The following is a 14,725-nucleotide window of genomic DNA, read 5'->3' as shown; positions in this document are numbered from 1 at the left end:
ACGGGGTGGCGTGGGGCCTGCTCCGGGCACCCAGCGTCCTCCTGGCCCCCAGAACCAGAGGTGGCCCCAGTGGAGCCGCGTCTCAGGTGCCTGCGTTGAGGCAAGTGCCGCCCAACCCCGGCTGCCTGGGAGGGCGGAGCCGGCTGGAGGCCCCGTCACGGGTGTCACGGGGCATCAAGAGGCACCAGGCCCCCCGGAATCTCCCGGTGCGTGCACGTGCGGGGACAGCTGCCAGCTGCCCTCTCTCCACACGTAACAATCAGCACCTCTTCCCCCTGGCCCCGGCCTCCGGACAACCCGGGATTTCTAGCCAGACGCCTGAGCCGTGGCCGACACACCCCTCCTCGGGGACCCCGGCGGCTTCCAGCGGGACACACGGGACCCACAGCTGAGAAGGCCTCTGTCCTCACACACCAGCGGCGGGACTCCACTCAGACTCCAGGTTATGCCTTTTCCAGTCCAGAGATGAGGGCAGTTACAAGCACTTTAGGACAAAACTGATGATAACGTAGGAAAAATTCACTAGCAAATGTGAGAAAATCTCTTCTTGGTAACACTTCCCTCAACGCGTGCCCGAGGGGCCTCCTGGTGACCCCCTAGCGACACAGTTTGGGAGGCACTGCGGGAAGCTGAACCTGCAGTCTGCGCTCTCACTCGGGAACGCCAGCGACCCTGGGGGGCAGACTGTGAGGCGCCCCCCACCCAGGGGGATAAGGTCGTCGTCGCCAGGAGAGTGGGTCCGGCTGTTCCCAGAACGTGCCCGCCCCCGCCCCCACCCCCGCGCCCACCCCGAGCCAGGGAGGCACACGGCCTCCTCTGCGGCATACGGCTGTCTGCAAGAGGCCCCCTGAAAACAAGAACCCCAGTGAGGCCATACAAGGCCGGAGGGCCGAGTGGGGTGGCGGCATGGGGGGACTGGCGCAGAGAAAACCAGGTCACCAATCTGGACGCACTATCTAGAAAAAGTTTAATCAAAGAGCAGGGTGGACAGCTCAGAGCCCCTCCCAGCCTCTCCTTGCTACCCCACGCTCCTCCACGTGCTGCCCCGAGGCCCGTGCCCAACGGGGACCGATGATCAGAAGGTGTTCTTGATGTGGGCTGCCACCAGCACAAGGATCTCCCCGATCTTCCTCTGCCAGTTGGCGATGTCCTTGGACACAGCGCACCACAGCTCCCCGTGCCGGGGCTCGGCGTTCTCGCAGCGCCTCCTCACCTCCTCGCGCTGCTCCTGCGCAGGGACCAGCGGGCGCTCGAGTCAGGGCTCCTCCCAGGGGGCCCCACGTGCTGGCCGCCGCACCAGGCTCCCCCAAAAGCTACCCCTGGGCTCGCATGGAGTTGGGACAGAACCCACGGGGCACAAGGTCAGTCCTCAGCCCACCCCTTTACTCTTGGGATCCCGTGCCCCAGGCACCAACTTCTCAAGAAATACTAAGACACCCCTTAAAATCACCCAAACGTCCACGTTTCAGGCTAAGAGGCTACCAGGCTGTAGGGAGAAAGAGCTGTGGAAGCAGAGACTGTCGAGGGGGGTTACTGATGTGCACGCCCCCCCGCTCCGGTGTGGGGGCAGCAGACCCCCGGTCGCCGAGCAGCACCTCACCTCCGTGCCATGCTGCAGCTCAAACTTGTAGAAGAACGCCCAGGCGTCCCCCAGGTCCGAGTCGATCTTCACCGTGCGGTGGAACCACTCTCTGGCCTTGGTGATCTTCCGCTCGCTCCAGAACAGCCTGTGCAGAAGCGCAAGTGCAGGCTGAGCAGTCACGTCTGACGGTGCCCGAGGGCTGCTGCGAGGCCAGCACGAGTGACCTGGGCGCCGCCTGCCCGGGCCTGAGTGCACAGCGAGCCCAGCCCTGGCTGCGGCCAGCACGGGGCTTGGCTCTGGCCACACAGATCTCCTGTCCCTGGTGAGCCCCTGGGCCCCCCCGGGAGAGCCGAGGACGGGCCTGACTGCCTGGGCGTCCCTCCAGATCACCGGCTTGCAACGGTCCATCAGAGCTCTAATAGCCGTTTCTTAAAAAATCCTCAGAGACCAAGAACTTCAAACTCCTTTAAGTCCGTGTATTTCCCTCTGGGGAAAATACCAGACTAGGAGAGTAAACCTGACAAAAAGTCAAATTACGACTCTGACCCGGGAAGGTGACGTCTCGACCCGCTCCTCAGTAGGTACCTTCGGGATCGTTCTGCTCTCACCCCACCGCCAGCCCCAGGCCCGCGCGGCCTCCCGCGGGAGCCCAGCCGACACTGAGGGGCTGGGCCTTGGGTCAGTACCGGGAACGTGGACCAGAGCAGACACGTGGACCAGAGCAGACAGACACGCCCGAAACCAGGCGGTGCTGGGAGCCACCGGTGAGGCTGGCCAGGAACCAAAGGACCCACGAGGGCCCTCGGACAGCCTGGGGCTCTGGGTGCTTCCAGCCAGCTCCACCAGCCCCGGGCCACAGGCGCCGAAGCCAACCCTACACCACGAACCTGCCGTTCAGGGCAGCTGTTGGCGCTGGCCTCGGTTACAGGACGAGTGACTTCGTGCCCTGATAGCTTGATTGTTTTTTAAGCCTTGTGGTATTCTTAATTGCTTGGTGTTAGATAAACTATGACTTAAAGAGCACAAACCCCGATAGCAGGTACACAGAACACCAACCTGGGAACAGCAAGGAGTGACTTATTTACTTAGCAAAGCCTTTTACGAGGTTTTATGGCCGCCCTATCGGAGTGTTACACATAACAGTCGTTCCGGGAGGCGGAAGCACAGGGTAGGAGGCAGGCAGCCCCAGACGGGCCCAGGCTGGGCCTCAGGAGCCGGTGCCCTCAGCCCTGCGGCACCTGAGCCCACTGCAGGGGATGGCCCGGCTCCTGCCCAGGCAGCGACAGCACAACGGGAGCTCCCGAGCTGCACGGGCCGTCCCCCGCCCCCCAGGTGAGGCCTGCGCAGTCCCAGGAGCCCAGCCGAGGTTCTTCCTGAGGACCCTCCACCTCCCAGGCCAGTCACCTCCCACCCTGCCCTCAGGCCCTCCACGCACGGCCACGACGTCACTCCATCTTCCCAAGACCCTGCGCTTCCTCCCATGCCCCGCACACCACATGCCTCCCCAGGGAGCACCTGACCCAGCATCCGGCACACGAGCTGCTGCTGGAGGCCACCGGCTGACCTCCTCTTGCCCTTGGGACCATGCACCCTCAAGGAAAGATGGTCTCCGGCACATCCACATCCCCATGCACGCTGACTGGGCCTGACCGATGGGCCCTGGATCGTCCCTGAGGTCACCACGGTGAAGATGTCTGCTTTCTCATCCTCACATAAGAAAAAACCTTGCTTATAGCCCTTTGAGCCAAAGGACTTTGCTTACTCAATTCTGTGTGGACCAATGTCAGCAAGTTTGCCTCTTACGGCCACGGACACGTGGAGGTGTAAACTGAAAGTGCCACAGACAGAGAGCAGCCCCATCAGGAGCCCAGGACGGAGGGAAGGCGGGCTGGGCCCAGAGCAAGCTGCGTCTGTGGTTCCAGGCAGCCCAGGCCAGCGGGGCAGCATGTGTCTGCGTGGCCTCTGCGTGGAGGTGTGCCCACTTTGGGTCAAAGCAGAAGTGCTTTGTCACGGAGCTCTGGTGGCCAAGGACCCTAAGGGGTTCCATTAGGCGCCCCAAAGGTCAGCAATCCCAGAGGAACCCCCCACTCACTTGGCCACAGCTAGGAGGACGTGGGGGTCATGCTCACACTTCTTCAGGGCATCGACGCTCTTGGTCTTCCTCTGGGGCCTCGCCTCAAGAAAGATGGCTTCAGACCACAGGACACCTGCAATTCAGACACAACACGACAGCTCACACCCACCTCTGCTCTCAGAAACGGCCCAACCACGTGCAGGCTACCTCGAGAGGGGCTGGCCGACCCTGGGTGCCCGCAGCCCGCGGCCATGACCTCCCATGTGTCTGCCCCACAGCAGCCCTGACGGCACAGGCCAGACGACTTTCCAGCGGTGACTGGGTTGCAAGAACCCCAAACCTATAAGATTCATTCCCACCAACGCTGTAATTCCACACGCAAGGATTTATTACAACAAAACAATCAGAAACGCCAGTAAAGATTCAAACTGGCCGACAGGTGAGTGGCATACTTCTAGCACATCCACGGGTGCGTTCTATGAAGCCACTAAAAAATATACATTCCTAAAGATTTGATGATGATGGAAAATTCTCACAAAACTTTCAGTTCTAAGGGCATCTGGGTGGCTCAGCTGGTGAAGCATTTGTCCTCGGCTCAGGTCGTGGTCCGGGGATTCTGGGATCAATCCCGGGTCAGGCTCCCTGCTCAGTGGAGACCCTCCTTCTCCCTCTGCCTCCAACCCTCCCCACACTCGTGTTCTCGGTCTCAAATAAATAATAAGTAACATCTTAAACAAAACAACCCTTTCAGCTTTAAAACAAGACACAACACTAAACACATAGTAGCACTTCAGTTGTGTGCAGGGACAGGCTGTAATAATACAAGTAAGCTAAAACTAACAGTTTCTCAGGAGTAGGTTTACACAAGACTTTTTGGGGGGTGTCGAGATTTTATTTATTTATTTAGTTATTGATTTATTGATTGATTGATTGCAATTTTTAAAAAGATTTTATTTATTCATGAGAGACACAGGCAGAGGGAGAAGCAGGCTCCATGCAGGGAGCCTGACGGGGCTCAATGCCCAGTCTCCAGGATCACACCCTGGGCCGAAGGCAGCACTAAACGGCTGGGCCACCGGGGCTGCCCTAGATTTTATTTTTGAGTAATCTCCACACCCAGCATAGGGCTCTAATTCACAACCCAGAGATGACGAGTCAGACGCTCCACCCGCTGAGCCTGCTGGGTGACCTATAGGTGATGTTTAATATCCTTTTTTGTTTATTAAACTCCAAATATGTTCGTTCTGCACATATGTTTAAACTAGATTTGATTGATTGATTGATTGATTGATTTTATTTATTCCTGAGAGACGCAGAGAGAGAGGCAGAGACACAGGCAGAGGGAGAAGCAGCCTCCCTGTGGGGAGCCCGACGCAGGACTCGATCCCGGGACCCCAGGGCCACGGACTGAGCACCAAGGCAGACACTCAACCGCTGAGCCCCCCCGGGCGCCCCTACACACGTGTTTAGATGTAGGTAAGATACCAGAAGTTAAGTTTCAGAAGAAAAAGTAACGGGGGCACACCAGAGAACAAAGTCAAACTCCTCACGCCAGGAGTAGAGACGCAGTGCAAATGCCTGAGACCAAGTGCAGCTGAAGCTCTGACAGACAAAGCACGTTACCGGCATGCGTGATTCCTGAGACCCTCTCCCTCAGGAAATGCCACTGCCTGCCGGATGTGGGGAGGCAGGAAGCCACTTACCGGAGTTGGGGCACTCCTGCAGTGCCTTGGCCATGAGCGTGTTGGCGATGTTCTTCAGCCCTGCACGGTACTCCAGTCGCACAGACTCCAACCTGAGGAAGGGCCCACAGGGCGGGTCCAGCACCCACGCACGGAAGCCCCGGGACAAGCCTAGCTACGTTCCCGGAATTCCTGGGAAGCCACCGCGGCTGGAGCTCCCTGCTCTGCCAAGCAGAGCTCATCTACTGGAGAAGCAAGGCACTGGAGCCCGCCCACCGTGAGGACCAGAGGCAGCTGCCACCACAGCTGAGGCCTGGGACCCCGGCATCACACGGGTGCGAGTAAATACAGGTAGGACAAGGACAGGCTGGCACAGGCTGGCATGCTAGTGCTGCTGGGACAGTGAAGCACATCCGCAGCATCCTGGACCTACCCATGCTCCCGGGTCTCCTTTGGCAACCACCACGCTGAGCCCTGACGCCATGAGCCCTCCGTGGCACAGCCCTGCAAGCTCTCTACTACGGACAGGAGGCCAGCCTCACCTGACAACCTCCTGCTCATCCCTTAAAGCCTCATCTAAAAGCCACCCCTTCTGGGAAGCCCTTTCTTGGCTGCACCCATACTCAACCCCCCGGTGTTAGCTCCCGGCTCCCCAGTCACCTTCTACCAGAGCACAAATTAAACTGCGTGCAACTAACTACGGGCCCACGAGTGTCCAGGACGAACCCTCCCAAGGCAACTGTGCTTCCTCATGGCCAGCAGCTGCCACCCTTGCCATGGAGCCTGGTCTGGAAATGCTGCTGCACGAATGGCCCCACATGCGCAACAGCGGGAAGACAGCCCACTGGAGGGGTGAGCAGGGTCCACCAGGACTCACCACAGGCCGGGGTTCTTTGGGTTCTTCAGGCGAGACTTTTCCAGAATGGCCCGAGCTCGGGTCAGCTGCCCAACCTTCTCCTCCAGCCGAGAAAGCAAAAGCCACAGAGGGGTGGAGTGGGGACATTTCTTCAACTGCAAGCAACAGAGACAAGTAAGAGAGGGCTCGGCTGGTGTTGGAGGAGCTGTGATGGCTGTGGCCGGCCCCTCAGGCTGGGGGAGTCAGGGATGCTCGTGTCCACAGAGTCCTACCCGTGAGCGTGGGGTGGGGGTTTATGTGTGTGGCAATGCAGTGAACAAGTGCACACAGGGTGCGTGTGTTCTCACTACCTGGCTGTGCTGCGCGTGCATGCACGTGGGGTGCGTACACAGCGGCCCTGTTAGGGGTCCTGTAACCCAGGCCTCACTGAGTGCAGTGCACACAGCTCTGCAGACGGCAGGTGCAGGCCTGAGCGAGGGGACCACTACCAGCTGGGGTCTAAGCAAGTCACTGCCCACCGGGCCTCTCATTCCCGCCCGGGAACCAGCTGAGCTCACCCCCTGGTTGTAGGCTTCCCGAGCCCTCTCCATCAGCTCCTCCTGCTCCTCAATCTGTCCCTTCATCATCCACAGCTTAGGGAAGTCCTCATAGTGCCTCAGCGCCTCCTCGCACAGCTCCTGAGCAGCTGCGATGTTCCCCAGCACCCACTCCAGCTTCACAGACTTCATGAACACCTGTGAGGCAGACACGCCATCCAACAGCCCCGGGCACCCCCGCCCCCTGAGACGTCCCGACGGCAGGACCGCCTCTAGCACTGGCTCCAGCCAGATGGCACCTTCACGATACGGGTTTCACACCACAGCTCCCCTGACAGGTCACTTGCCCTACTGGGTAAGTTCCTGCCCACACAGGAACTTCTGTAGGGTGTTTCACATCCTTTGGCAGAAAGCAGGGGGTCTAAATGCAGAAATACATCTCAAAGCCAAGGATGAACCAACAGCCCTAGAGTACTGGGGCCTTAGTGGCACCTCACGCTTCCCGGACCCCATAGGCCCCAGGGCAGCCTGCTCACCCGGGCAGTGGGCGCACTGCTCCGCGCCTTGGCCAGCAGCCTGCGGGCTCGCTCATACTCGTTGTTCTCGGACTCCAGCTTCACAGCAGCCAGCCAGATCTCCTCACTGTTAGGGTTGGCCTGGAGGGAGAGTGCAGCCGTGGCCGGGTGGGATCAGAGCACAGTGGCCTGCGCTAGGTTACACTTAATCAAAAGCAGCCAGTCTGGGTGTGGGGCCGGGGCCTCACTCTACTGCAGGACAGTCTAATCTAATAAGCACGTCCAGGGCTAACGGACAACAAAGCTGGGTCCAGCCCAAGAATGCTGACCTACCTGAAAACAAGCCTGCTCATTTTGTGGGCACCCAGGCAACAACACCGGCAGTGGCAGAGCCACCTTCTCCGTGGCCCACCTTAAGCCCTCGTGGCCTCTCAAAGCTGAAACAGCTCACTCACGTCCTACCTGTATGGACTGGCCACACCCAACCCTCTCTCACGCCTGCTGACAAGGAACTGGCCATCTCAGTGCGTCCATGGGAGTAGGAAAGAAGGATGCCCAGGGCATTGCTGACAGTGCGGAGGGCTTCCACGGGCTAGCACTGGGCCACCTACAACCCAGAATCCAGCAGACACAGGGGTAGTACCGTCACAGCCTCCTGAAAGCACAGCTGCCCGCTGGCACACTTGCCTGGCCGCATCACAGACCTGATAAGCAGCCCCAGAGCGACAGGCACCTGAAGGGTGGTGTTGGGGACAAGCTGCAGTGTCCAGGGAGATGGCAGGAGAATCTGTGACTCAGACGGGAGCAGTGTCCTCAACACGTGGCTGTCCTCCAGCAGACAGCAGAAAGCAAAAGGCCAGGTATAGGCCAACCCCCTCTCACAGCCTTTACTCAAGGGCCAACCTTGTCACGCTAGTCAGGGCTGCAACAACACACTGACAGTTGCGCTGCACTCAACACTTCATAAAAACATATGCTGTGAGCGCCGAATGACACATGGAAGTGTTGAATCGCTACGGCCGTACCCTTCCTGAAACTGATGGAGCACCGCACGCTGACTCTACTGCAAGCTCCTAGCACCCACACCGCCCCGCTCACGACATCAGCCGTAACGAGCCTGGCTACGCGCAGCTGTCTGAATGGAACGCCTCCATCTGAATGGAGCCAGATGCCCAGTGGCTCCAGGTGGCCCCGCAGGGACTGGACAACTGAATTTTCTCATAGGAAAGAGGCTGTCACTGTGCTCTTATGTGGGGAAACGGTGGTCTCTGGCAACTGCTCCATGCAGCTGGGGAAGGTCACCTGCTGGCCCTGTGCTCTGGGTTCTGGAAAATCTGGGCTATTGTTATACCAAGGGGCCACGACCAAGGGGTAGGTCCACTTCCTGGCCACTGTCCTGCCCGTGGGCCCTCTCAGGACCCCGACTGCCTGCAGAGCACCCTAAGTTTGGTGCATCCTGACCACACACACCTCCTCCCTTGGGTCGGCTCCCGTCAGTGAGCAGGGGGAGGGCTTGAGGGCACACGCACCCTGAAGCCCTCAGTCCTCAACAGACACGGAGGTTGGGTTCCAGTGCACACGCCCCCTGCAGCCCAGATGACCCCTCAACCCACCTGGAAGGCCAGAGCCAGGATGCTCCTTGCTGCAGGCACATCCCCTGCCAGCCACTTGGACTTGGCGCCCATAAGCCACAGCACCTCCGCTTTGGGGCAATGGGCCACAGCCCTCTGCAGGAGCGCTTCCAGGGACTCCCTGGAAGAGAGGGGGCTACGGTCACCACCGGAGCACACAGGGTGCTCACAGCCTCAGCGTGGGTGCTGAAAAGACAGTTACTGCTCCAAAGTTCGGCGCTATCAATGATTTACCAGATTTTACAATGGGGAGAGTGTGGGGAAATCTTTTCTCTTCATAAAGGTTCTAAAATCAACTACCAAAGAGGGTGCTACAAAGCAAGGCATTGTTACGTGGCTAAGCCCAATGGAGGGACTTCTCAGGGGCCCTTTTATGGCTTTGTGTCCTGAGCGGAATGATAACTTCACGGTCTGGGTGACAGGAGAGCTCTTTTCATCTGTAACCACAGATCCGCCGATAAAGATTACGACCTAGAATCTATTCTTTGGTATCCAAAGAAAAAGGCTTACTGGAAAAAAGCTACTTTGGTCACTACGGAGCAAGAGTACCGCCAGTGTGGGTGCTGGGTGTGAGGCCCCCACGCCTCCCGTGGCCACTGTCGCTCTGCGGCACCACCTGACACAAACGACCTCTCTGGGCCTCGGCAGCAAGACGAAGAACTCACTCTGTATGAAGCCCGAGAGAGAGCACATCCTGCTTCCCAGGCAACACCAGAACCAGGACCCCAGATCCCGAGTGCCCCACCTCCTCTCACCATTCCATTCCATGAGTCAGCCGGATGGGAAGGGTGCCAGAGACAGGGAGGGGAACTGCCCCGAGCCCAGGGACCAAGGGCAGCAGTGGCAGCGAGGCACATCCACAAACCACACCTGGCAGGGGAGGCCCTGCTCCAGACACGGACTGTCACAGGTGAACTTGTACAGGGTGCCCAGCACAGTCCTCTCAAAGCACCCCCAAATGAGTTAATTCCGAAACCCCAAATGAGATGGTGGGAGTGGGGATGAGACAGGAGCTCTGAGCAACGCACGTGGACAGACACCCTGACCAGACTGAGATTCGACAATGCCGGGCAAGGAAAGAACTAGGGCCCCGGTGCTCCTAGCAGAAGCCCTGTCCCCCACACCCCACCCAGCACAGGGAAGAGCAGCAGAGGGCCTGGGCAGAGAGCACGCACAGCAACATGAGAGACGCTGCCCCGGAGAGACACCCCCTGAACACCAGAAATTGCAACACCTAATTTAATCAGCAGTTACAGCCAATAAGGCAGATCCAAAAGGTTTTTTCAATTAAAGAATACAATTAGAGAAAACTGTCAAGGACCTCCTCAGAGCACAAAACTAGCCCAAACCCAAAGTCAGCACAGCTTAAATGAAAACCATGCCTGCCTGGGCCCAGACGCCACACCGCCCACACTGCTAAAGCCACCGCTGGCAAGACACAGGGCTGCAGGCCCCTGCTTCGCCCCAGGCACCCCATCGGCCACCAGGCGTCCGCCAGCTCAGCTGTAGGCACTTCTACTTCTGCAGAGACACTGCGTCTCAGTCTCAACTCTGAAGCACTGCTGGCCCTATCACAGAAGGAGCCATACAGAGCTCACAGCCTCAAGTGTCGGAGAAGCCTCTGCCCCTCGTCACAGACGACTGGATCCCAGTTCAGGCCCTCACCCACCTGTGGGCACATGAGGTTTATATTCAGCTCTACCCAACCTGGTGTCAGAGGATCAACGAGCACACGGGGGTGGAGAGCGCCCGCACCTGGGGACCAAGCACATACCTGGTGCCGTGGTTCTTCTCGAAGTACGCAGCTCGCAGCCACACGCTCTTCTTGCTGGGGAACACTTGCAGGGCGTAGGCATAGATAGCTCGAGCACACTCCAGGGCATTGTGGGCCACACACTAGAGCAAAGAGACAAGCGTGAGAGCGGGCGGCCAGCACAGGCATCAGAGCAGGAGGCGTGATGGCATCTGCTCAAAATCACACAACAGGACGACCCAATGAGAAACACATCCAGGACAGGGAAGCCCCAGGAGGACGGGGACGTGACACACACAGGACCTGGCATGGGGCTGTCTGCCGCCCCCGACAAACAGGAGTGGGTACAGAGGAGCGGCAGCCACACACACGGGTTCCTCCTTAAAAATTAGGTGTGGTGCGTATTTTCCATCATAAGATATACCACAGGTGAATTCAAAGAAGACCAAGAAAGTACCCACCCACTTGAGTGAGTGTGGATGGCTGTGGGCTCCGGCGTGCAGGACAGAGCAGCTCTGGAGTCACATAGCAGACTGCGAATGCACTGCATGCACTCAGTCACACACTTCAAGGGGGTGGAAAGGCAACTTTTAGGATATGTGTATTTTTTTTTTTTTTTTAAGATTTTATTTATTTGAGAGAGAGCACGCGCGGGCGCGCATAGGAGCACAGCAGGGGGAGGGGTAGAGGGAGAGGGAGGAGCAGGCTCCCCACTGAGCAGGAAGTCCAACGAAGGACTCGATCCCAGGACCCTGAGATCATGACCTGAGCGAAAGGCAGACACTTCACCGACTGAGCCACCCAGGCACTCCTGGATATGTGTATTTTACTGCAATAAAAAATGCAGGTTAAAAAAGAACCCGTCCACTCACACAGCCCTACCATAAACAGGTGCTGTTCTCTTCGGATGTTGTTTTCCTCACTCAAGAATGATTTTATTTCCTGGGTAGCATCACGCAACACAAGAAAACAAGTTACTATTCATGGTGTCACTGTCTCTAGATGGTCACGACCCAGGGACACTCACTGGGATAGGCTGACACCTGTTCTCACTGGGCCGCACACAGCTTAAAGGCCAGTGCCCAGCACACTCCATGCCGGATGCTCACGGACCGCCCAAAAAAACACGTGGCTTGGGAGCACCTGGGTGGCTCAGTTGGTGAAGCGTCCACCTTTGGCTCAGGTCAAATGAATAAACAAAATCTTAAAAAAAAAAAAAAAATGCGGCTCTCCCATACTCTGCAGACCCAGGAAGCACTCTCATACCAAGGGGTTTTGTACCTTGAGGTAAATGAAAAGCCACTAGAAGTGTGACAGAAACAAAGTTTTGCAACACTGATCATCCAAATGGCACGGATGGAGCTGGACAGGCAGCCTCACAGCATCTGAGCCACCCAAGGCCACTTCCCAGATTGACAGCTGTGTTCTCGAAGAGAACCACTAGCAAGCCTCCTGGCGTTCAAAGACCACCAGCGTGGAAACGGGCGTGGAGGAGTCAAAAGAGCAGGGACGCAACTGAGACGTCCGCATTCAGACTGGGTTCCTCCTTGGTCACGGGACCTGGATCTGACTCAACCCCCACAGAAACCAGGAAGGGCCCTGGTCTGGGCATGTCCCAATCAGAAGCGTCTGGAAAAGTGAGGAAGGTGCCAGGTGAGGGTTAGACCCCACAGAAACCGGTCTGTACCCCTCTCTGTGACTGCTGACCAAGGTCCTGAGGCCATTACAAAGCCTTCTGGGTACCCACTGCCCACAAGATCCAGTGACATCCTGCCCAGGGCCTCATGTGTGGGTGGCCTGGGCCCATCCCCAGGGGCTGGGAGAATCAGGCAAACACTCCATTCTTCTAGGCACAGGACTCCAGCTCTTCCTCCAGAATCACACCACTCCGCAGAAGACACTGAGCCTGCTCCAGCACACATGGAAGGGGCAACAACGGAGGGAAAGTCTGCAATGGCCCGTGGGTTCCTGCTCTCAGTCCACTACCCACAGGGCAGTGCCACCTGCCCCCCAACGCCCAGGGCCTCCAGTGCCATCAAAGGCAATAAGGAAGGTAAAAAGAAATGAAGCATTTAACTCCACAGGTGGAATAAAACGGAGTCCAGGGATACCTGGGGGCGCTCAGCGGTTTAGGGCATCTGCCTTCAGCCCAGGGTGTGACCCCGGAATCGAGTCCCCCATCAGGCTCCCTGCAGGGAGCCTGCTTCTCCTTCTGTGTCTCTGCCTCTCTCTCTCTCTCTGTGTGTCTCTCATGAATAAATAAAATGTTAAAAAAAAAAAAAAGGAATTTAACAACCAGAAACTGGGATTCTTTTGCATATTAAGGAATTTCCTTCCAATATAGACACTGAGCATGCTTAAGTTATTCTTCATACTTTGTGTCTTGAATGTTACACAATGAAAAGCTTTTAAATATCACCATGGTTGGCCTGTGTCTTGACTTCCCTAAAGAACCGAGAGCATATTCACTGTGCACAAGGTCACCTGCAGGCCTGGAAGTGGCCAGCGCCCAGCACTGGTGCTCTGGGTCACAGCACACGTGGCATTCAAAGAGGAAGTCATGTGAGCTCCACACAGGTGATGCCAGCAGGGCCATGAGCTCACAGAATAGAGCAGGGATCCTTAGTCTCTCCTAACATAGGGAACCAAATACCCAAATGAATAAGGAACAGAGGAAAGCTCTTCATTATTATAGAATTCCATCCAATAAACTGTAACAAAACGTAGAAGAAATGATATTTAGAAAAGTGCTATTTGGCAAATAGCACACAGGCGGAAAACATCATTCGTGGACCTGCAAACTAGTAGGTCGAAGTTCGACAAGACACAGGATGTTTAGTCTCAGAGTGCCTCTCCACAAAACACTTATTACAAAGGACAAAAAGAGTAACCTTCCGGTGGAGAAAGCTGATGGACGCCACTTGAGTTGGTCTGGAGCTGAAAGGGCACCCAAGCCTACCAACAACCCTCCAGGAGGGCCCGATGTCCTGCAAAGAGGCAGAACCCTGGCCCACGGGCAGGAAACCTCACGGAGACGTGAATCAAGGGGGCCCCGCAAAACCACTGGCCCATCCTGACAAAGGTCAGACTCCTGAAACACAGAGATAGACCGAAGCCCCTCCTGCAGACTGACTAGCAGGGCCAGAGGCGAGGATGTGACTCTGGGTGGCCCCTGACTTTCCTTCTGCTAACAGGACACTTAGCAAGGGAATTAGTAACATTTGGATAAGGTCTGCAAATTACATAATAGCACTGTATCAACATTATTTCCTGATTTTGATAGCTCTGCTATGATTGTGTAAGAAAATGTCCTCTTTTACAGGAAAGGGGCCATCCCCTCTGCAGCTTACTTGCGCATATTCAAAGCACATGTAAGAGAGACGTGTGTGTGTGTGTGTGTGTGTGTGTGTGTGTGCGCGCGCGTGCACGGCTGGAGGATGAGAAGACAGATGTGGTGAAGTGGTCAAATCTGGAGGAATCTGGGTAAAGGGTACATAAGAATTCTTTGTACGGTTTTGCGACTTTTCTGGTAAATCTAAAATTATTTCAAAATAACAAGGTAGGGGCACCCTGGGTGGTTCAGCGGTTTAGTGCCGCCTTTGGCCCAGGGCAGGATCCTGGAGACCCAGGATCGAGTCCCACGTCGGGCTCCCTGTGTGGAGCCTGCTTCTCCCTCTGCCTGTGTCTCTGCCTCTGTGTGTCTCTCATGAATAAATAAATAAAATCTTTAATAAAAAAAAAACAACAAAATAAGGTTAAAAAAAAAAGGAAGGCCGAAATTAAGGCAGCAATTACCTAAAATATGTATGGATTTTGACCCCATGCTTTCTTCTCTGGACGCCTATTCTAAGGAAGCAGTCTCACGGTAGGCAAAAGCTGTGTATGCAAACTGTTTTCTGAAGGCAATTTATAAAAGAAACAAGGGGGATAACCCCGATGTGGAGAGGTAAACAGCTGAGAGCTCTGTGGGCTCCCGCTCTGTACTGGCTCCTGGTCCCCAGGACACAATCAGCTCACCCAGAGTGCAGAGCGCAGCAGATGACCAGGTACGCAAAAAGTAGCTCCCCAGGTAAACCTGGGTTAAGAGAAAACTGTA

General features: G+C 56.6%; 1 protein-coding gene and 1 long non-coding RNA gene across 7 annotated transcripts in view; one reads left to right on the top strand and one right to left on the bottom strand.

Moving 5' to 3' along the window:
* Positions 1–794: 794 nt before the first annotated feature.
* On the top strand, positions 795–8,966 carry LOC140618831 (uncharacterized). The gene is made up of 2 exons (XR_012018878.1): positions 795–4,095; positions 4,973–8,966. It is a non-coding gene; the product is annotated as an uncharacterized lncRNA (long non-coding RNA).
* The window catches only part of PRPF6 (pre-mRNA processing factor 6), a 50,193-nt gene continuing 36,418 nt past the window's right edge, over positions 951–14,725 (bottom strand). For all 6 annotated transcript variants that reach the window (XM_072801820.1, XM_072801821.1, XM_072801823.1 and 3 more), the window contains 9 exons: positions 10,651–10,772; positions 8,859–8,997; positions 7,267–7,386; positions 6,752–6,928; positions 6,216–6,349; positions 5,360–5,451; positions 3,675–3,789; positions 1,601–1,727; positions 951–1,228 (listed from right to left, as the gene is read on the bottom strand). In XM_072801820.1, the coding sequence (XP_072657921.1) occupies positions 1,076–1,228; positions 1,601–1,727; positions 3,675–3,789; positions 5,360–5,451; positions 6,216–6,349; positions 6,752–6,928; positions 7,267–7,386; positions 8,859–8,997; positions 10,651–10,772 (1,179 nt within the window). In that variant the 3' untranslated portion in view covers positions 951–1,075. The remainder of the gene's footprint in view (positions 1,229–1,600; positions 1,728–3,674; positions 3,790–5,359; positions 5,452–6,215; positions 6,350–6,751; positions 6,929–7,266; positions 7,387–8,858; positions 8,998–10,650; positions 10,773–14,725) is intronic.

The sequence above is a fragment of the Canis lupus genome, chromosome 26, assembly GCF_048164855.1.
Source record: "Canis lupus baileyi chromosome 26, mCanLup2.hap1, whole genome shotgun sequence".
In the NCBI taxonomy this organism is placed as follows: domain Eukaryota; kingdom Metazoa; phylum Chordata; class Mammalia; order Carnivora; family Canidae; genus Canis; species Canis lupus.
Note: the sequence above shows the minus strand (reverse complement) of the source record. Positions and strands in the feature narration are given on the sequence as shown.